General features: G+C 45.4%; 1 protein-coding gene across 13 annotated transcripts in view; it reads right to left on the bottom strand.

The window, feature by feature from the left end:
- Positions 1-21654, bottom strand: part of TDP1 (tyrosyl-DNA phosphodiesterase 1) — a 75258-nt gene that overhangs the window by 16629 nt on the left and 36975 nt on the right. For 5 of the 13 annotated variants that reach the window (XR_011073665.1, XM_068541647.1, XM_068541665.1 and 2 more), the window contains one exon: positions 555-657. Coding sequence is in view for 8 of the 13 variants with exons in the window: in XM_068541647.1 (XP_068397748.1) it covers positions 555-657 (103 nt within the window). In the remaining 5 variants the exon portion in view is untranslated. Of the gene's footprint in view, positions 1-554; positions 658-720; positions 789-17071; positions 19960-21654 lie in introns of those variants that run through there. The other 8 variants (XM_068541726.1, XM_068541712.1, XM_068541703.1 and 5 more) reach the window with 7 other exon arrangements.

Below are 21654 nucleotides of genomic sequence, written 5' to 3' on the forward strand. Positions count from 1 at the left end.
TGAGTCTGGTAACACGTCCTCCGTGACCCCCGGGACTCTGTCTCTAGCAGATGCTGTGAGCTTCCCTGCCTCCCGGCTTGTGCTCAGCCATTCCTCCCACGAGGCTGCCCTTCCCGCTCCTCTCCGCTGATCGAGAATCCTCAGCATCCTTCGTTGCCCCCAAGCCGACCAGCTTCTGAAGGCGGTCTCCAGTCACCTAGAACAAGCCTCGCACTTGGCTGACTCACCCCTTTGGTGACTTGTCACTTACTACCTTATAGTAAATTTTCACATGCTGGTTCACAATCTTCATTTAAAGATTGTTATTAACTTTACCCAAAGCAACGCCTTTGATCACTAATCTGGAACACTCGAGAGCAGCGATCCCCTCACACCCAGAACAGTGATCGGTGAATAAATTCATCGGCTCGAGCCTGCGGTTGGGAGCACGGGCTCCGGGTCAGTGCACAAGCTTGCGACCTCCTGACCTCGGGCAGGTCATCGAGACTCAAGAAGAGAACACAAACCCCCATTCGCTTCACTCGTGACCAATCATCTATCAAGTGTGCACTTACAAATGCTGATGGGAGGAAAAGGACGCCGAGCTCATAGGAGCGGATCATCAGCTGGGCGCCGTTCTTCTCTAACGCTCCCCAGGCGGCCTTGGACAGATTGGCGCTGCGGGGACAAGGACAGGGAGAGGGTTGACTCAGTGAGGCGTTTTAGCGCGGGTCGAACTCCCACAGCTGCGAGAGCGACGGTCAACGCCTGAGAGCCGCAATCATGTCCATTCAGCTTCTGGCAGAGTCCTGCATTGTGGGAAATGGAATGTAAATCCTGCTGTGCTATAATCCTCAAGATTTATCCAACTGCTTGGTGGGAATGTAAATTGATACAGCCACTATGGAGAACAGTATGGAGGTTCCTTAAAAAACTAAAAAGAGAACTACCATACAACCCAGCAATCCCACTACTGGGCATATACCCTGAGAAAACCATAATTCAAAAAGAGTCATGTACCACAGTGTTCATTGCAGCTCTATTTACAATAGCCAGGACATGGAAGCAACCTAAGTGTCCATCAACAGGTGAATGGATAAAGAAGATGTGGCACATACATACAATGGAAGATTACTCAGCCATAAAAAGAAACGAAATTGAGTTATTTGTAGTGAGGTGGATGGACCTAGAGTCTGTCATACAGAGTGAAGTAAGTCAGAAAGAGAAAAACAAATACCATATGCTAACACATATATATGGAATCTAAAAAAAAAAAAAATATGGTTCTGAAGAACTTAGGGGCAGGACAGGAATAAAGATGCAGACATAGAGAATGGACTTGAGGACACGGGGAGGGGGAAGGGAAAGCTGAGACAAAGTGAGATAGTGGCATGGACATATATACACTACCAAATGTAAAACAGATAGCTAGTGGGAAGCAGCTGTATAGCACAGGGATATCAGCTCGGTACTTTGTGACCACCTAGAGGGGTGGGATAGGGAGGGTGGGAGGGAGACACAAGAGGGAGGGGATATGGGGATATATGTATATGTATAGCTGATTCATGTTGTTATACAGCAGCAACTAACACAACAATGTAAAGCAATTATACTCCCATAAAGATGTTAAAAAAAAAAAAAGATTTATCCAACTGCTAATTAGAGATAGCTTCACCCTCACCTGTGTTTTCCCCTGAGGGCAGCTATTAAAATAATTATCCTTCCTTAGGAAGACCCCCCACCCCAAAACCCCTTTCCTTTTCATGACCCTGCTGTAGCCCTAGACAGGAGATCTCATTTTGTTGTATATAAAAGTAGCACTTAAGAAAAGAAACTATGTCAAGAAAATGCAAATCAAAACCACAATGAGCTATCACCTCACACCTGTCAATGGCTATCATTAAAAAGACCACAAATAACAAATGTTGGCGAGGATGTGGAGAAAAGGGAACCCTGGTGCAGAGTTAGTGGGAATGTAAACTGATGCAGCCACTATGGAAACAGTATGGAGGTTCCTCAAATAACTAGAAATAGAACTACCATACGATCCAGCAATCCCACCCTGGGGTATATGTTCTAAGAAAACAAAAACACTAATTTGAAAAGATACATGCACCCCCATGTTCATAGTAGCATTATTTACAATAGTCAAGATATGGAAGCAACCTAAGTGCCCGCCACAGATGAATGGATAAAGAAGATGTGGTATATACTAGCGGTCCCCAACCTTTTTGGCACCAGGGACCAGTTTCGTGGAAGACAATTTTTCCACGGACTGGGGGTGGGGTGGGGGGGGGGACGGTTTCGGGATGATTCAAGTGCATTACATTTATTGTGTACTTTATTTCTATTATTATTACATTGTAATATATAATGAAATAATTATACAACTCACTATAATGCTGACAGGAGGCAGAGCTCAGGCGGTAACACGAGCAGTGGGGAGCGGCTACCGTAAATACAGATGAAGCTTTGCTCGCTTGCCCACCGCTCACCTCCTGCTGTGCGGCTGGTTTCCTAACAGGCCATGGACTGGTACCAGTCCGTGGCCCGGGGGTTGGGGACCCCTCGTATATATAATACACACACACACACAGGCACACACACACACTAGAATATTACTCAGTCATGAAGAATGAAAAGTTGCCATCTGCAACAACATGGATGGACATGGAGGGTATTATGCTTATGAAGTCAGACAGAAAAATACTGTATGTTACCACTTATACATGGAATCTAAAAAATAAAACAAACAACTATAAATATAACAAAACAGAAAGAGACTCACAGATACAGAGAACAAACTAGTGGTTACAGTGTGGAGAGGGAAGTGGGGGGCAAGACAGAAGTGGGGGATTAAGAGGTACCACCTACTGTGTAGAAAATACATAGGCCACAAGGATATATTGTATAACACAGGGAACAGTCAATATTTTATAAAAACTATAAATGGAGTATAATCTCTAAAAATACTGAATCACTATATCGTATACCTGAAATTAATATTATAAATCAACTATACTTTCATTAGAAAAAACTATGTCAATATAATCTTACAGAGTAGTATCTTAAGCTTCACATTCCCTTTTCTGCCTCTGGTTTTGCCAGGGAGTGCTAATTTCTACTTTCAATCAAAAGAAAACAGCTCCAAGGGCACTAGATTCGTATTTGTATCCAGAAAGAAATAGTGCCTTTAGAATCATGTTTTATGTGGACAAAGAGTTGTAGATACGGCTGAAAATCCCACGATGCAGCGGGAGGAAGGCGGCTTGGACCTGCCCGGAGGCACCAGGATGCAAGCAGGCTGCTCAGGAGCGGAGATGGAACAGTTCCGAGGCATCTTTAGAAACTCTCTCCTGCAGCAAATCAGCCCGAGAGCTCTCATCCATCCATTAATCAGTGTAAACCCGCTGGGACCATTTTTTTCAATTAGGCTCACCCAAATTCTATCTCATTTTTAGAATGGAGAGTAAAACCTCAGCTATTTGGACCCTTAAAGCCTGACTTTGTGGATAACAGAAAGATTCATTAAAGATTCTTTCACTGGGGCATCAACCACTCTCCTGAGCCAAGGGCTGGGACTGCTGTCGTGGAGATTGAAGTCAAGGAGAAACAGGCATCAGTAAGGTGAAAAGAACGATCTCTGTTCAGCATTCTATGGGAACAGACAAGGAGGAGTATGGAAATCAGAGCTAAGGAAGCTCTTAAAGCAATTAAGCTATAACTTCAAAAAAAAAAAAAAAAAGGGTATTCACAGACCTCCCTACCTTCTTAAATGGACCACACTGAGGACAGGGGACCTTTCTTTGATGCCCAAGAGCCACAGTCATGAATATCACTATCGGTGACGTGTCACAAAGACATAAAATGCAGAGGAAGTGGGAAGTTGACAATAAAGTGATTATTACAACTCTAGAAAAACAGCTTGTTTTATTTCTCTCGCCTGTTAGTAACATAAAGTGACCGCCTGGGCCGAGACACAGGTTTAATGGCAAAACCAATCAGTGAGCGTGAGGTGGAAGCCGTCTTCCTATGAATAATTTTTCCAGCTTTCTAGATTATCGCCTTCCTGGTAACTCCCTCAACTTGTCGGCAGAACATTATAGGCGAGAGGCACTTTCCGGAAGGCTTATTCTCACTCTTCCCTCACTAATCACGTTTTCCTCAACATCCCAAGATCTGAGGGCTTATTCCAAGGCAAAGATCAGTGGAAATCATGAGAACATCTCCTCAGACGGTTTCCTGCAACCCTCCTTTGTATTTGGCTTCTAGTAGAATTCTAAGCATCTGGAACCTTAAACTCTATCCTGAATAATGAGACTAAAAGTCTCTTGTAGGCTGTCTAGGTGATAAATTTTTATTCCTGAAATAGCATCTTTGATACTTCTCTACACTCTGAATACACTTTGGATCACTGGTACGCAGGGCGGCCAGCACATGGGGTACATATTTGCAGACTCTGACCCGCCTGCTGTGTGTGTGGATGGGCAACCGCCAGTGTCTGGCAGAGGCACAGTGGCACCACAGGGCTGTTTATGACAAGCTTGTTCGCTCCTGAAACGCCAAAGGAGTTCCAGCTTCTCGTCTTCTCCATTCAGGACCCACGCCTACTGCCTGTCCTGGCTTCTTGCTGTGGCCACTATCGCCCCTCAAGCGCAGTTCTCCATGACTCTTCTGTCTCCTGCTGGCCTGAGCTGCTTCTCCCCCAAGTGCTGTGCTTTCATTCTGGGTACTGGATGTGCTTCATCACCTGAGAGCGTTGGGGTCTGAACTGACTTTGCATTCTCCGGGGTATCGAACATTTGTAAGCTGGAGAACTTCGGAGGGTAGGATTCTGGATGTCCCGTGTTGTACTGTCCATCAGAAACTCTGCCCGAGCCATTAAGAGAGTAATGGTGAATAAAACAGTGGCTTCTGGGGGATGGAGGTGTGTATTAGTCACGGTTCAACCAGAGAAGCAGAACCACTTTGGGGGTGTGTGCGCGCGTGTGTGTGTGTGCGCGCGTGTGTGTGAAATATACAATATATATAATTTACAAGAATTTGACATCAGGAAAGTAGCTGTGAGAGCCAGTAAAGCAGTCTGGGTAACGTTGCTGTCTTTGCCCTAGAGCCGCAGCTTGAGGTCTGCAGGGTGGACAGAAGCCACAGAGGATGAATACACAGTGGAGGAGAATAAGCCAGAACCACAAGCAACGAGCTGAAGCCACATATACAGGCTCAAACCATGTCTTTTCGTGCTGCCTCTGGCACTGAGGGTGGGGTGTCCTGCAGAAGCCAGGCCCTCACCAGAGCTAAACGCACATACCTGGCGAGGTCCAGGGTTAGAGAAGTTGCAGCAGGACCAGGAAAAAACGCAGCAATGCAGGGCCAGCTGCCACCTCATGCCAAGAAGGTGAGCTAGCCCAAGGTGACAATGTGTGGGTTATCACGACAGTGCGCTTTGCATCTGCCCTCTAAATCCCCACAAGAATCTCCTTTGGGGCCCATCCTAACCAGAAACATACAAGAAAACTAACCGGAAACATACAAGAAAAGGGACTCTGCAAAATGTGGTTCAGCCCTGGTCCAGCCCAGAAAAGGGACTCGGCAAAATGTGTAAAACTGACACATTACAAAGCCTCCACAGGGTGGGATGTTTTTTTCCTGAGCCCCTGCTAAGGTGACCAATGGTCAGTTATTCAACCGGACAGTTTATGGGCCCCTCAATGACCAGGAGCTCGGCTGTGGTCAGTTCTCTGCCACGGCCTGCAGAGTGTGGCTGTAGCTAGAGATCTGATCTCAGCCCACACCATGGGAATTTTGTCCCAGTTTAAAGCTTTAAGAGTAAATTTAAACTAATAATGTATAACAGAGAATTCCTGAAAGAAAGCTCAGTAAAGCACAGGAATGCCACATAAGGGACACGGTGAAGAAAGGAAGGCCAATGCTGAGAACAGCTCCCTGGACCCCAAATCAGGAAAGAGGGTATCGCCCACAAAGACACCCAAAGGCACTCCTCTTCCTCCGGGCCTTAGCTTCTCGTCTCTAGAATGAGGGATTTCAGCCGATGAGGCCAAAAATCCCTTTCCAGACAACAGTCTACAATGACTACAGATGTCCATACTCGCCTCTAACTAACTCAGTCCCTCCACCTACATACTCCAACCGCGAAGATAAAATCCATGATAACGTGTTGGGAAAACAGCCACATGAGAAAGGAGAAGAGAGCAAGGAAGGTGATCTCTGGGCCGACCCTGCAACGGCATCTGAAAGCCTAACAAACATCTCATAGCAGAAGCAGCAGAAGCCATTACCTCCAACCCCAGCTGAGCGCTGGAGCGGCTGACCGAGTTTACTTCTAAGATTCTGTTGCAAGGTGTCTGATTCCCCAAGGATGACTGCTGCTTTGGGAGACGTGTCCTTTGATACAGCACTTCTTTCACGGTTGGTACCTGACGTTGGCAGTGGCTGCCTGGAGCGCAGAGATGCCTAACAGACCGAGCTTTTAGCCACGCATCCCGGAGGACGGGGGTGGGGGAGCAGATGCTCTCACAGACAGATGCAATAAACAGAATGTCGACAATGGATGTGAGAGAGGATGGAGATGGAGCAGCTGGGGTGACAAGGAGGGAAAACGATCAACTCGAGCTCGTGCTGCTGTCACCCTGTCCTCAAACCCCACAGCTGCGTGCCTGTCTCACACACACACACACACACACAATGACACTGTGAGTCACCTTCCCCTTTGCATTTGCTGTAGGTTTTCCTGTATTGTGCTCGGGCTCTGTTTCTTTTTATGTACTGAAAAATATTTTTGAGGAATACAGAAAGATATTCTCACTGCAAAGGATGTGAGTTGTATCTAGGTATATGCAAGGAAAGAATCTTTAATTTTGATGGATTCTGTCAAATTTCTCTCTAAAACTATGTCTTAATTCTGCCAGTTATCCACTTTTAAATTGTCATTTGTCTTTTTTATTGATATACAGTGTGCAATAGTTTCCCGCTGCTGCTCTTACAAATTGCCACAAATTCAGTGGCTTGAAACAACACAAATCTTTGGTCTTACACTTCTGGAGGTCAGAGTCTGGAGTGGGTCTTGCTGGGCTAAAACAGGGTGTTGGCAGCTTCCCTTTCTTCCCCTCCAAACCTGTTGTCTGCCTTCCACTCAAATAATATTCTTAACTGCCAAACCCCGTGGGCTTCTAGACCAGTGGTTCTCAACTGGGGGTGATTTTGCCCCTAGGGGACATGTAGCAATGTCTGGGACATTTTCTAGAGGCCAGGGACGCTGCGAGATACCCAACAATGCACAGGACGGCCCCGTAACAAAGAACGACCTGGCCCCAGATGTTCAGGAGTGCCGCGGCTGACCTACCGCTGTAGACCTCTCTGCTGTGCTGATGTGGTTTTCTCCTCCTCCCCTGCCTCTGGTTTCCTTGGCTTTCTCTCCACTTGACTATTCTGGTTCTCTCCCAGCTCTCTGACTCAGCTTCTCTCAGATTTGCTGCTCTTTCCACCCCGAACCGTACCCTCTAAATTTCTGCTCTGCCCTTGGTTCCTCTCTCTTCCCTGCCACAGCGACTTTCCCACTCACCACCCGCAACCGTTACTTTAACAAGATGAGGCTCAGACTCGTCCAACTTTGATCATCAAATTTCCAAACGGGCATCTGCACCACAAGCTGGATTTCTCCACTGGGATATCACATGGTTACCCCAAATCCAACACCCCAAAAACCGAAAACTATCAGCATGCCTTCCCCTCTGAAAACCAGCTTTCTTTTGAATTCGATTCTGTCCACAATCTCAGTCAGGCTCAGAAATCTCAGGGACTTTGGTCTTGTCAGTTCCACTGGCAGCTATGTACAGTCAGAGATCAAGCTTTTTTAACCCCTTGTAACATTCTCTTTCTCTTTCCAAGAAGATCTCCCTAGTTCAGTCCTTTCCATCCCAGACTTTAGATCCAAACGGATTGCCCTGTCTCTGGTTTCTCATTCTATGTCTTCCTCCAGTGGCTCTCCAAGTATCAATGCATCCTTTCCCCTGAAGCATATATAAAGCAAATGTATAGCCTGGCATTTAGGAACCTCCACAGTCTGACCAAGTTTATGCCCTTCAATCTTCTTTCTTTCTTTTTTTTAAAAATAAATTTATTTATTTATTTTTGGTTGCATTGGGTCTTCGTTGCTGTGCGCGGGCTTTCTCTAGTTGTGGCGAGCGGGGGCTACTCTTCGTCACGGTGCTCGGGCTTCTCATTGCGGTGGCTTCCCTTGTTGCGGAGCACCAGCTCTAGGTGCGTGGGCTCAGCAGTTGTGGTGCACAGGCTCAGTTGCTCCGCGGCATTTGGGATCTTCCCAGACTAGGGCTCGAACTCGTGTCCCCTGCACTGGCAGGCGGATTCTCAATCACTGCGCCTCCAGGGAAGCCACCCTTCAACCTTATTTCGCAGCATGTCTTTTCATGACTCCCCTACCCTTAACTGAATTGATTTACTGACTGCCTCCATATCTTCGCAAACATCATTTCCTTGTCCACGATGCCTTCCACCCTACCCACTCCTGTGGATAACTGAGCCCTTTCCCCTCCAGCTCTTTCAAAAAGCTGTTGATGGCTATTCCAGCCCACAGATGTCTCCCAGAACTGAATCCTGCAGATGTTAGGCGGGCAGGAAATATCTAATTAATTTGAGAAAAGAGACTAATACACAAAGGCTTAAAAGGTACAATTTATCAAGACTATTTTGTTCATTGTGGTTGGAGAATTAAAAACTTTTAAACCACAAAATCTAGGGAAAAAGTCTAATTGTTGACAAGTAAGCAGGAGAGGCACAGTAGGCCAGTGGGTGAGAGCAGAGTCTGAGCTCACATACCTTTCAATCACAATTAGAGCCAACACTGCTCATCTTCAAGTTCCGTACCTGTAAGGTCTGGTAATGCAGCTGCCTCATAAAAGTGATGTGCAGATTATATCAGATAAGGTGTGTAAAGTCCCAGGCACATACATGATGCTTAATAGATACTACCTATTACCATCACTGAATACTTGGCTAAATTTATGGGAGGCTGACTCTGGTCCTTCTCTCTGGTGTGACTCACCAAGCAATGGAATTGTCCAGAAGGCAGGTCCATTTGGGCCTCCTAATCCTAGAAGGTTATAGTGGTAGATGGGTCCAAAAATCATTCATCAGATTGCTTCATTGATTCAATAACCCTATCACAAGTCCCCGAGGCAGAGATACAGTGAGCTTCTATTTTATTTTGTAAAGTATGTCCAAAGGATTTTGGTCTCCTTGATACAGATATATGTATACCAATTTTCAATACAGATATGAGTGATAAAGTGCCAGGAACTTAAAAGCATGGTTAAAATTAAACCAATCCTGCAGATGTCCAACAATCTTGTCAGATTAAGTACCAAAAAGGACACATCACATCAGCTGTGTTTTGGGGGCTGGTATCTGATTTATAGATACAATGTATCAACAAAGAAATGCCAGCAGAAAAAGAAAAATGAAAATGATTATGACCCATGTTTTTCCACAGATAAGCAAGAGCAGAGTCTAGAAGAGATAAGATACGTGGGTGTGGGCTTTTGCAAGTTACAATTCTGACAGATCACCAAATAGACTGAGAAATCCACTTGCAACCTCACTTTGTTTCTCAGTCACAGGCATGTTACGACCCCCTTTTGAATCTGGATTTGGAAGCCTAGCTTTCAATCCACGGCACAGTCCAGCCTAGCGGTCAACTTAGTCTGTAAAAGAATCCATCTCTCTTTGATCTCACAAATCGAATCACACGGGCTTAAAAAGACATCACGTCAGCATCCAGAATCCAAAATGACAAAAAACACTGTCAAGCGGGATCAAAAGTTGCTTTTTAAATTTTGGGTCAAAACTGGTATTTAGAACACCATATCAAACAATTTCAGTGTATATTTAATAGTAACCAATGTGATAACCCAAAACTGGCTGCTATTTCATTTTCTACTGAAATGTTCCATTATTTTGGTCCATCTCCTATAATGGAAAGGCAAAACAAGAACTTAAAAAGAGCAACAGGTTCACAAGATTTGAGTTTTGGTTTTGGTCAGCTGTTACCTTGGGGTTACATCCTTTGGGCACCAATTTCTTTGTCTATAATATGGGTTTAACACCATCTGGTCACTTCACTGGGTTATAATGAGGAATGAATAAAATAATCTAGGTGAAGTGCTTAGGAAATTGTAAAGCACGGCACAAAGGAAACATTTGGAAAGTATTAATACTTTGAACAGATCCATGAAATTTTGTTAGAATAGGCTCTGGGAGGCTATCTACTGTAATATATTTTTAACTTTTTTTTTTTTTTTTTTAACCTGGCGAGTCCTTTGTTCAAAGGAAACATTTAAAGCAGGACAGTGAGCTCTGAAAGTGGTTTCCAGGACCCTGAGGGCTCCAGGGAACACGGCCCCAAACCACTGATCTAGTCCAGCCCCTGGTTTCCCACGTGGGGAAACAGCTCAGAAAATGGAAGGAGTTGTGGAGAGCAAGGGTGTGGCTGCAGGCAGTGGACTGTTTATAATCCAGGTAGCACTGAAAGGTCTGATGAATAGCCAGTATTTGGTCAATTCCCTTAGAGACCTTGAAAGGCTTTCTGAAGAAGATCCCTCCCTGAGCCCCCAAACAAAGTCTGTGACGGCAAGTACCTCGCCTTTGCTTCCCTGGGTCCCACAGTGGGGCAGCCTCTGGGAACCTCACAGCCAATAGCACCAAGTATTGATGCCGCAGAGCCAACAAGTGGTTTCCCAAAAAACCTTCCGAGACGGCGTGAGGGGAAGCCTCCTTGGGGTGAGCGACCAGCTCCACGAACTGTGCCTGCGTCTGTCACTTCCCCAGAGAGTTCCGTTCACGACCTTGCAGGTAACCCAATTCTTCCAGCTTCCTCCCGCCCTGCTCTCGTCAGCCTGTTCCTCTGGATTCTTCTGTAAGGTTTCTATTGCGAACGCCCCTCTGCTTTTCCCTTCTGTGGCCACCTTTATAGTTCTGTGTCTGGGACTCTGCACCAGTCTCTCAGTAGTTTTCTCTGCCCCCATGCTTTATTTCCTCTATTCTATCCCATAAACCAATTCCAGAAAGAGTCATGACTTAGAAGAAAGAGCCGTTCAAGTGCTGGTTCGACCATGTCCTCGATGAGCAGCCTCGGCTCTGCACCCGTTTCTACATTCATAAAACACCTGCTCCACTTAGATCGCAGAGGGCACGGGGATGGCCTTATCATGGGAACACTACATCAGTTATAAAGCCTTGAACAAGGACAGACACCATCAGTAACATTAGCAAAACACTGTTGGCGAGCTCACTCCCTTGTTCAAAGGCATTCAGTGCTCCCCACCCGCGAAGCCTCAAGTCCTCTGCCCGTCAGACCAGCGCCACAAGCCCTGCCCCATCCACTGGTCAGGCTGCCCTCCCACCCCACAGCTCTCCGTGCCAGCCCAGACCACTGCCCCCTCTGGCAGCACCCCCTGCCTCAGGACTTCAAGTACATGAGTTCTTCTACCTAATGTTCCACCTCGGCCTATCAAACACAAAACGTGCCACGTCCCAAAGCTTCATCTAGTTATTTTATGCAGAAGTGATCTCTCTCTTCTCTGAACCACCACCCCTGCATTACTGCCACCCTGGATGCCCTGAACTGCCACAGTGTAAACTGTGAATTCCTCTGAACACACACACGTGCGCACACCCATCTACGTCCCGATCAAGCTCTCGGTAGATGGGCAGATCTAGTGATCAATATCCCAAGCTCGGGGACGTCTGCAGGCCCACAGGCCCAGCATGGTATCAAGAATAGATACTGAATGTGCATCTGCAAAGGCAGAGCAGATGAGCAAAAGACTGAACGATAAGGGACTTCAAAGCAACGTGGGACGACAGGAACATCCAGCAGATCCAGGCTCTAGGCGGCATGAACCACTATGCAGGGTGGTTGAGTTTGGTATGAACAGTGTAGATGGGCAGAAGCCAGAGCAATCAGGCGCTCGAGAAATCTGTCAGGTGCCCGGATGTTGACTAGTAAGTGGGAACTGATGACCAGGATGAAGAAGTGTTTTAGGAGAACCTGGAAGGTTGAAGCACTGGACCCTACCAAAGCCTGGCACAGGCCGGATGCTCAAAAGACTAACAGAGGCAGGACAGGCAAAGGCTAGGAAAAAGCAGCACCAGGCCTCTCACGGCCAGCCACACTGTCATCTGAGCTTGCACAGCAGGGGCCACAAATGACAGCTATGGCAGAAACCACAACCTTCACTGAGTGGGGAGGGGGCGGGGAAGCTATGGCAAAGCAATGGGTAGGAAGTCAGAGCATTTTCGTCGAAGGGCCGGGAGAGAAGAGTCGGGGAAAGGCCTGGCTCCGCAGTGCTGGAGGCTGTTAGCGGGGAGGAAGCACGATCTGACAAGTTGCTCTTAGGAAAGGGGGCTGCGGTGGGTTTTTGAGCTGCGTGTTCTCCCCAGAGACTTAGCCAGCGGTGCTGATCCCGAAGCAGAAGGCAACAGGGCTACACCAACTAGAACACAAGCTCCTTGCGGGCAGGGACCATGCCTGTCTTGTTCATCATCCATCACCAAAGCCTAGAGCAGTGTCTGGCACACAGGCAAGAAATATTCATGCTAGACTCTCTGGGTTTGAATTCTAGCTCTACCACCTTGCCTACTGGGCCACGTTATTCAAGGTCTCTATGCTTTAGTTTTCGTATCTCTAAAATGAGGATTATAGTACCTAGATCTCAACTGGGAGGATCAGATGAGTCAGCATTAAATGAGTCAGCATATAATAAGCACCACACAAGTATTTGTTATCATTTGTGAGGCGTCTTCTTTGGAGGCCAGTTCCTGGTGCAGAACTCCCAGACAGTACCTCGTCATCTCTAGCCACAGGTACAGCTTGTCACTAGCAATGCCAGCGTACGAAGGGTCTAGAGGCCCTAGGTTGGGGGCCTCAAGCTTTCTCCCATCAGGGACAGTGCTTCAGGAGACTTGCTCCCACGAGCATGAAAAGCGGCATGTACTGACCTTGGTCTACTTGTACCAGAATGCAAGAAAGTGAGGGACCTTGAGTCATCTCTAACATATAAAGGAAGTCATTTGCAGACTTTCATACTAATAACCATTATTTGTAACCAAGTACTTGAAGCATACCAACTTGGAGCTGCAGTGCCAGGCAACCAAGTCTACTCCAATGACATTTATGAATATTTTTCTGTGTGATCCAATCTGATTTTTAGCAAAAAGCTCAGACAAAGGAGGAAAAAGACTATTTGTTTCAGAATCTAAGGAACAGACATTAGAGAAACATTGCAGAGCTATGTGGAAAAGCAGAGGGGGGGAGAGTCTCCTTTATGTTTCCTCAAAAAGCCACAGTCGTTTTCTAGTCAAGCACTTATCTTGTTTTCCCCTGAAGTGGCAGCACTAACATTTCTACTCATACCGACTATCCTGCAATGCCTGTCGGTTGCTAGGCAACTGTAGCAGGGATCGCTGCTTTCTGCCCACCCACAATGCACAGCTTTCATAATTGTTCTCACTGGGTTTGCCAATTACTCCTAGCCACTATCTTCTCAGCCAAGGTTGCTTCTTCAAGCTCATCTTCTTGCCTGCTTGGTCCTGTGGTAAAATTTAAACACTGTATTTGTCATTATGTTCCAGTAATTCCATAACAGGCTGCCCATCAAACACAGGATGATTTCACAGTAGGATGGAGAACTATAAATAGCTTTCCATAAAAGCAACCAGACAAAAGCCAGCATTCTAATAAGTTCAAGCTAAAGTGCTAGTTTTAAGTTTCTTTGAACATATTCTTCTGGCTGAATATACTTGCCTTGATTATATAGACTAATTATGACCAGTTTTTAACTTAACCACACTGAGTTGAGAAAAGGCTATACCTATGGAAAATCTTTAGGTCACATACTACACATCCATATGTCATATAAACAAAACAGATAAAGTCTTGATAAGCTTTCCTGACTCCCTAGAGGCCTAATGAACATGACCTTAATAATAACACGTGGTTGTCAGTAGCCAGTAAAAACCAAGCAGTTGACTAACATCATCATACATCATACCGTTTAATGGGTAAACTCCACACTTACTTCCTATCCTCCTCCTCTGAGCATTCCATAAGTGAGAAAAGGCTCAGATTAGAAATGACTTCCCGGGGGCGGGGGGTGGTGCTGTGATGAACTGGGAGATTGGGATTGACATGTATACACTAATACGTATAAAATGGATAACTAATAAGAACCTGCTGTATAAAAACATAAATTAAGTAAAATTCAAAAAAAAAAGAGAAATGACTTCCCCAAAATTTGAGAGGCAAGGCTAGTAAGCGGCAATGCCGAATTAGGACATGGATCTTTGGACTCTACCTCAGGGCCATTTCCTCCACAGTATGATGGCTGATTGTATAAAATCATCATCTGAGGTACCTGAGTTTGAAAGGTCTGATGGGGTTAGAGCTAAGAACCTAGCAGTAGTGGTTTGGGGTTGAGCAGGACGGCTGGGGAACAGGAGAGGGAACACAAACCTGCTCTGCATACCCTTGTTCTATGATGTGTGGATATGATTTATTTGAACAAAAGAGTTCTGAAAAGGGTGCTGATTCAAATACGTACCGGTCCCTGACCATATGCTGGGCACAGTGTTAGATGCTGAGGATAAAGGTGAGTAAGACCTGGCACCCACTCTCAAGCAGCTCATAATAAATTGAGGCCAATGGATGTCCAAAGACCAACAAGGGAGATGTAAAAGGACCAGGCAAGAGGTGCTTGAAAACACAAAGGAAAACCAATGAATCATGTCTGCTGAGCTAGAAGAAGTTGCAAAGGGGAAGATTTGAGACCAACCTTAAGGATAAGCTTAAGTTTAAAAAAAAAAAAGAAAAAAGAAGGATAAGCTTAAGTGTTCTGGACAGTACAGAAAGGAAAACATACTTAAACCTGAGAAGCGGTCAGAAAAATGAACGGTACTGTAGTTAGATTAAGAGGGATACCACACATTCATTCAAAATTTCCTGAGCCACTGCAGACCAGGTACTGTACTAGGTGTATAGTTAGTGGTCTGAAAGAAAACACAGACATTGCACAAAATTACCAAGTGTCAGGAAGAGCATTTTCGTAGGAAAAGACGTATGGGAATTATGAATTCATTTTCTCTTAGAGTAGAACAAAAACTTCAAACGTATACAAGTCCAATCACGTGGAAACTTCATTAAAAATGGTTTTAGCGTAGATTTAGGTGATGTGACAGCTCTATACTAAAACATAACCCAGGATCTATAAAAAAGGTTTTCAGTCAGAATCCCAATCGCAACACATCATGAAAGAGAGGAAATGAAAACGTTGTGATTTTTGTGTATTTCAAAGGATAAATAAAACAGAAGATGAAAACTATATTAAGGCTAACATTTTTATAAGATTTCAGTCCCTGATCTTCAAGCCAGTTTCCACATTTGTGAAATGTCAACTGGGTAAAACCAAGTCCCTATGACCAGGAAGCCGACATCCTCTACTTATGATGGGTACAGAAGTGACCAGTGACCATTATGCACACACCACAGGAAATATGTGAAGTACACTTCTAAAGTGATGAGGTTTTTTGTTTTTTCTGGAAATTAGATCTTTTAGGATCCTACTTATCTTTTATAAGACTTACTATCATTATTTTTTAACAACTCTACACACCCTAGTGAATGTGGTTCTCCAAAGCAATCATGCTGCAGGGTTATTACCTCACTCCAATAAAGCTGCCTTCTTTGGCTCCAAATAATGTTAGAACTTCACTTCTTAAACAGCCTCTAGAGCCTGAGGTTCAGTCTTTTGAGTATATTCAAGGGGCGTTTCCCTTAACTATGCAAAATAAACCTCAATTTTAAAAATAGTAAGAAATTATTTCAAGTCAAGGCTGGAGAATAAGATGGATGAATCAAGCTGGGTAATGAATACCAATGAGGCCGGTGGAGGGCAGAACTGGAAGACAGCCCCCAAGACTTCTGCCCCTGCCCCCGGTGTACGTATCCAGTATAATCCCCTCCCCTGGAGTGTGAGCAAAAATTGTGAGTATGATGGGATTTCATTCCCATGATTAGGTCACGAATCCCTTGACTTTTAAGTTAATCAAAAGGTTTGGGATAAACCTCCTGGGTTGGCCTGACCTAATCAGGTGAAGCCTGAAAGGAGGGACTGGGTCCTTCCTGAGGAGAGATTCTCCTGTTGATTTTCAAGAAGCAAACAGCTACGCTTTGCCATAAGCAACTAAATTCTTCCAACAACCAGTGAGTTTGGAAGAAGACCCTGAGCCTTAGAGGAGATCATAGCCCTCCCTGGTCAACACTCTGATCCTGTGCAGCTAACCCATGTCCAGACTCCTGACCCACAGAAACTGCTGGATAATAAATCTGCATTGTTTTCAGTCACTTAGTTTATGGTAACTTATTACAAAGCAACAATAACCTTATACAAGGACTAGAACAGAAGCATGTCTATTAAGAAACAGTACTCGTTAATGTGCCATGTAAACTCATTTTGAAGGAAATTCCAAAGAGTGGCAAAAGGATGTGAGCAGTGGCAGTATTCTTCATAAAATATCTAGTTTCAAAAGGTGACCACCTTGAAGGGCAACACTTCTTTGGACGTGCAAATCTGGCTTATTAAAAATAAGAAGTCTCATTTTTAGGTTAGAGTCAAAATTCACATTGCTCATCATCCATCTTGCTTATTACTGTTTTAATTTTTTTCTGGGAAATTTGTTTTAGTAGAAAGTACTTATTCATCCCAAACATGAACATTACCATGGACGGGTAATAGCTCGAAGTAGTAAAGTGTCAAAAAAAAAGAAAAAAGGGAGTTAAACGCATGCAGCTTTTGATGTATTCATCTTTCACTAAAATCCCCATTCTTAAAACATAATCCATCCGCCACTTTGTGGATGGACTGTCAGGTTTGCTGGCATTATCGTTTCATTTAGACTAGAATCCATGGTTCTCTCTACAACCCCACCTCATCACTCTAAAGTAGGAAAATGCATTAAGTGAAAGAACAGCAGCACTCATAAATCAGTTGTTCACAGAGTTCTGAATTTATTCTCAAAGACGACAATATCATCCACCAGGAGAGACAATCTAGGGGATATTTAGAAAGGCATGGGGCATCTGGATGGCTTTCACCGTGACATGGCGGTTCGTATGTGAGGCCCAGGTTACTAAACACCCTAAAACACACAGGACAATCCTGCACAACAAAGGATTATCTTGACCAAAATGCCAGTTACTGCTCTGACCTTCCCGGCCCTCCAATCCCACTCACTCCAGCAATACCCACTTGGTTTCTCAATCACAAACCAGAATATCCCCAACTCCGCCTCTCCGCCCAGAACGCTTTCCCCCAGCTCTCCATCCACACGGCTCCCTCGCTTCTTTCAGGTCTCTGCTTAAATGTCACCACGTCACTGAGGCCCTCCCTGACCATCCTATTCATGAGCAGCCTCCCTTCCTGACACAGGGATAGCATAGTGCCTGAGGATGTTACTGGGTTCCTGGGCGCTTGTTGACCCTCTCTGTGCTTCAGTTCTCCCATCGTAAAGGGGACTAACAGCTCTGTCGTAGGGTTGTTATGAGGATTACATGAGTGTATGTGTGTGTATGGACTGTGCTTTTAGAAGAACGCCTGGAACTTAGCGTAAGCACTACGTTAGCTCTGAAAATCTAAAACAACCGAAACCAACTTGGAAATTAAGCTATTACCTAACTTATTATATTTAATGGCAAAACTTAACTTTGTTAACTCATTAGGTGACAAAAGTTGACCTAAGCTAACATGAGGCTACTTGTAACTCCACTAAGGATGTTAATAGATGGTATATGTATCATACTATGTTTCCATGCTCCAAATACATCTTGTCTCAAGGATTTTGAGTAAAGGACTGTGCACCTAAATTATTCTTCTACTTTATTTTTCTCTAGAGCAAGTATCACCATTTGATACATATAAACTTGGTTTTTGTGTAATTCTCACCACCATAAAGTCAAGGATTACATTTTATTATTGCACTCCCTGCACCTGGAAAAGTACCTGCTACATAGCAGGTGCTCAATAAATACATGTTGAAATGAATGGTTAAATTTTATGATGCCCAAAATACAACATAGAACATTTCTTAGGTAGAAGGAAGATTATTTCATGGAAGATGGTGACCAGTTAGTTGTTCTTTAACTCAGGAGGGAAGGCTTGGATCCAATTCGTCTGTGTGGCAGTGGAACACTCGGTTAATGTGATGTTTAGTCCCTGTATGTTCCTCCCCTCCCAGGCACCAACCTTGTGCTCCACTCTTCCCTGACCATCCACAAAGGGTCAGGGTGTCCATGATCAGTTCCAAAGAGAACTCCAAAATACACCATGTGTACACCGACCTTCTGAGTGCAACATCGCCAATAAACAATTCCACTTGACCGTCCCACTATAATAAATCAGTCTAATCGAGTTGACCATTCTCCCACCGAAACCAGTTTCATTTCCTGACTTCTCTATTGATGATGGTGACCATCCCCCATCTCCCTACCAGCCACACCCCAAGCCCAGGACTCGCCTTTGAAGCATCTCCCACAGTCAATTACGCACAAAGTCTAGGCAGCGCTTTCACTGGTACAGCCTCCATCCTGGCCTTCGTTCGATTCCTCGTTAACAAATCTGTGCTGAGCGCCCCTCCATGCCAGGCACCGGGGGGCACTGAACAAGACAGAAATGGCCTTGGCTCACAGGTGAGAGGGGAAGCCAGGGATCACACAAGCAACCACACTGAAAGGGAAACAACACAGATCGTGCAAGAAGCCCAGGGCATATGGACACCCTGCCTGGAACAGAGTTGTGTCTGGAAAGAGCAATGGCTAAAGTAAGTAATATGTGCACCACGAGTTGTAGGATAGATGGACACCAGGAGGCTGAGGAAGCAAGGAGAGTTTCAGTGACGTTTAAGCTGAGAACTGAAAGTCAGTGTAGGCCTTGCTGGGTGAAAATCTACTTATGCAGAATGGTCAGAAAAGAATTACACCGCAATTACATAACACATATACAACCAGCTGTTTGACAGAACCTGTTTGGTCCTAATGCAAGTTCCGTGAGAGCACGAACCTCTCATTCTAATGGTGGGGTGGTAACACGGAGGGGCCACACGCACTGGACTATCACCAGTGACCCTTGTGTCAAGACTGTGCCCTTCCACTTCCAGTTCTTTCATTACACTTAACCAGTGAATTTACCGCTCTGAACTTAAAGGTGAACTCTTCTGCCTGTGGGTCAAGTCACCACGCGTGGCACCTCACAGCCTCGTGGCTGCTGTGCAACGAGGCGTCTGAGGCTCAGAGCGGTTAAGAAACTCGTTCACGGCAGAAGGCTCGTTCAGGAGTAGACAGATCGTCTCGTCCAGGACCGTCTGATGATGTAAAGCTCATGCTCTCTCCTCTGTACAAGGTGAGACAGGACAGTGAGCTCCCAAGCACACGCACAAGTGCTCTTAAGGATGTGCAGGGCGGAGAGACCAGTAGAGGCTGGCAAAGCCTCCCCGAGAAGAGGCCAGCCCTGAGCACAATACTGACGAGATGAGCAGCAGCTGGAGAGGCAGAGGAAAAGGACCAAGGCGTCTGGAAAGGGGACTCCGTGGGCTGCTGGCAGGATGACTTCAGGGGCAAAAGAGGCCAGCCCGGCTGCTGCTGGCAGTTCCCGCCAGGGAGTACAGGAGAAGCAAGGTGGAAATGGGGTGGCCAGGGTCTGAATGCCAACGGGGGACTCCAGACTTCAGCTTACAGGAAACGGGCGAGGATTCTGAACGTGGGACGATGGGGAAGACCCGCGTCTCTGAAAGATGAATGGTCATGGACAGCGAGGACAGGTGGCCTGGGAAGAGGACGACCTGTGCGGCGGGACAGCGGACAGGCAATCATTTCAGAAGTCCAGGAACTAGAAAAGGAAACTTCGAGACATGTGAAGGACGAGTAAGCTTTGATAGCTATTTTGAAAGCATCCACGTGCCCACCTCAAGAATACAGTTGATCTCTTTCTATTGAAATCATTTCTGTGTCTGGCTTCTGACATCTCTGAGATTCTGAGCATCTCAAAGGCACTACGTAAATCTTCTTATTGTTTTATCCCGAGTGCCCGGCATCCACAGGAGGAAGGACCTCGGTAAACGCTCCAAGGAAGGAAGAGCACAAGAGGACAGCTGGGCTTCAAGCCTGATGAGAGTGGGCAGGTGCCTCTGGGGCAAAGAGGGATGACGGGAAAGGAACCTCCTTCTAGATAGACAAACTCGGTTTGGGAGATAAGGTTGGAAACAAAAACAAAAACAAAAACGAAAGGAGTTACTAGTAGATGTCACTTATACTTGGGATCTGTACCTTCCCTTGTTATGAAAGGGCTGGAGAGTGGGCTCTAAGTATGTTCTAAATTGTTATAGAAGTTACGTCTCTCAGGTATCCTTTCATAAAACTGGAGTGCTATGGGGGCTTTTTCTCTTTTACATAACAAAGAAAAATGTGCTGCAGTTTCTTTTGACCTAACTGGTCTTCACAGAAAACAGGAGCACTAAAACCGTGTCTTAATTAAGAGGCATTAGAAAGTAGAGTTGAAGAGTGCCAGTCATGGAGCCAAATGCCTGGGGTTCAAATCCTGCTTCTACCACTTACTACCGTGGGACCACGGGCAGCCTTTTCAACCACTCATTTCTCCAAGTCCTCATGGAGCTGTTGTGAGCGTTCAATGAATAAACGTACATAAGGCATTTAGAACAGTACCTGGCATGTCGAAATCCCTGAATGAATCTTACTTGTTATCCTTTAAACATCTTGGCAAGTATAGTTTTTGGTCTAGGTGTTCCAGAATAAAATTAGAAGCCACAGATTCACAAAGACAAATTTCAAATTCTTCCACTAACTTCCAAGTTATAATTAAGCCAGTCAGTATTACAGCAGACATTCACAGTACAAAACCACCACCAAATATTACATGAATCAACTGACAGTAGGTGCTTTCTGGACTTAAGTGCAAGAATACAGGTGCACCTGTCTGAGAAGATCTATTCTGAAGGTATCTGAATCTGTTTTTATTCATCTAGCTGCATGGACTCACTCAGATTCTCTCTGAAAGCCCCATGGGCTTTCTCAGTTCTGTGCCCTTCATCCCCTAGCCCCTCGGCTCAGATTCCCCTCCCAATCCACCTGGTTTACTTTCAGACCTACCTCGAGACCTACATGAAATACCACTTTCTTAGCTTTAGCTGGTGGTCTCTCACCCAACCAGACCCTGCTCCAGTCAGAAAATATGTTTCTAACACTGGTCCTTACACAGCGAAACGACGAGGGGCCAGCGTCGTCTCTCCCCGCAGCCCCTGCACGGCAGGAGCACGCCTCGCTCTTTTTCCCAGTCGTGCTCCCAGGGCTGACCACACACTGTCGTTAAACTATGAAACTCAGCCCGTAGAAAAGGATTACTCACGGGGTTAACTTAATCTCAGCCTCCCTTAGTGCCCTTAAATCATAATCAGTAAATCTCACGCAACTTCTGTGAAGCACATCTATCCTTTTCACTCCACTTTGAGGATAAACAATCCCCAAATTGTCTTTTCCAGGGAAAGTAAAGAGAGGCTCAAGACTGCAACACAGGACTGGAG

Source organism: Eschrichtius robustus, chromosome 1, assembly GCF_028021215.1.
Source record: "Eschrichtius robustus isolate mEscRob2 chromosome 1, mEscRob2.pri, whole genome shotgun sequence".
Taxonomy (NCBI): Eukaryota; Metazoa; Chordata; class Mammalia; order Artiodactyla; family Eschrichtiidae; genus Eschrichtius; species Eschrichtius robustus.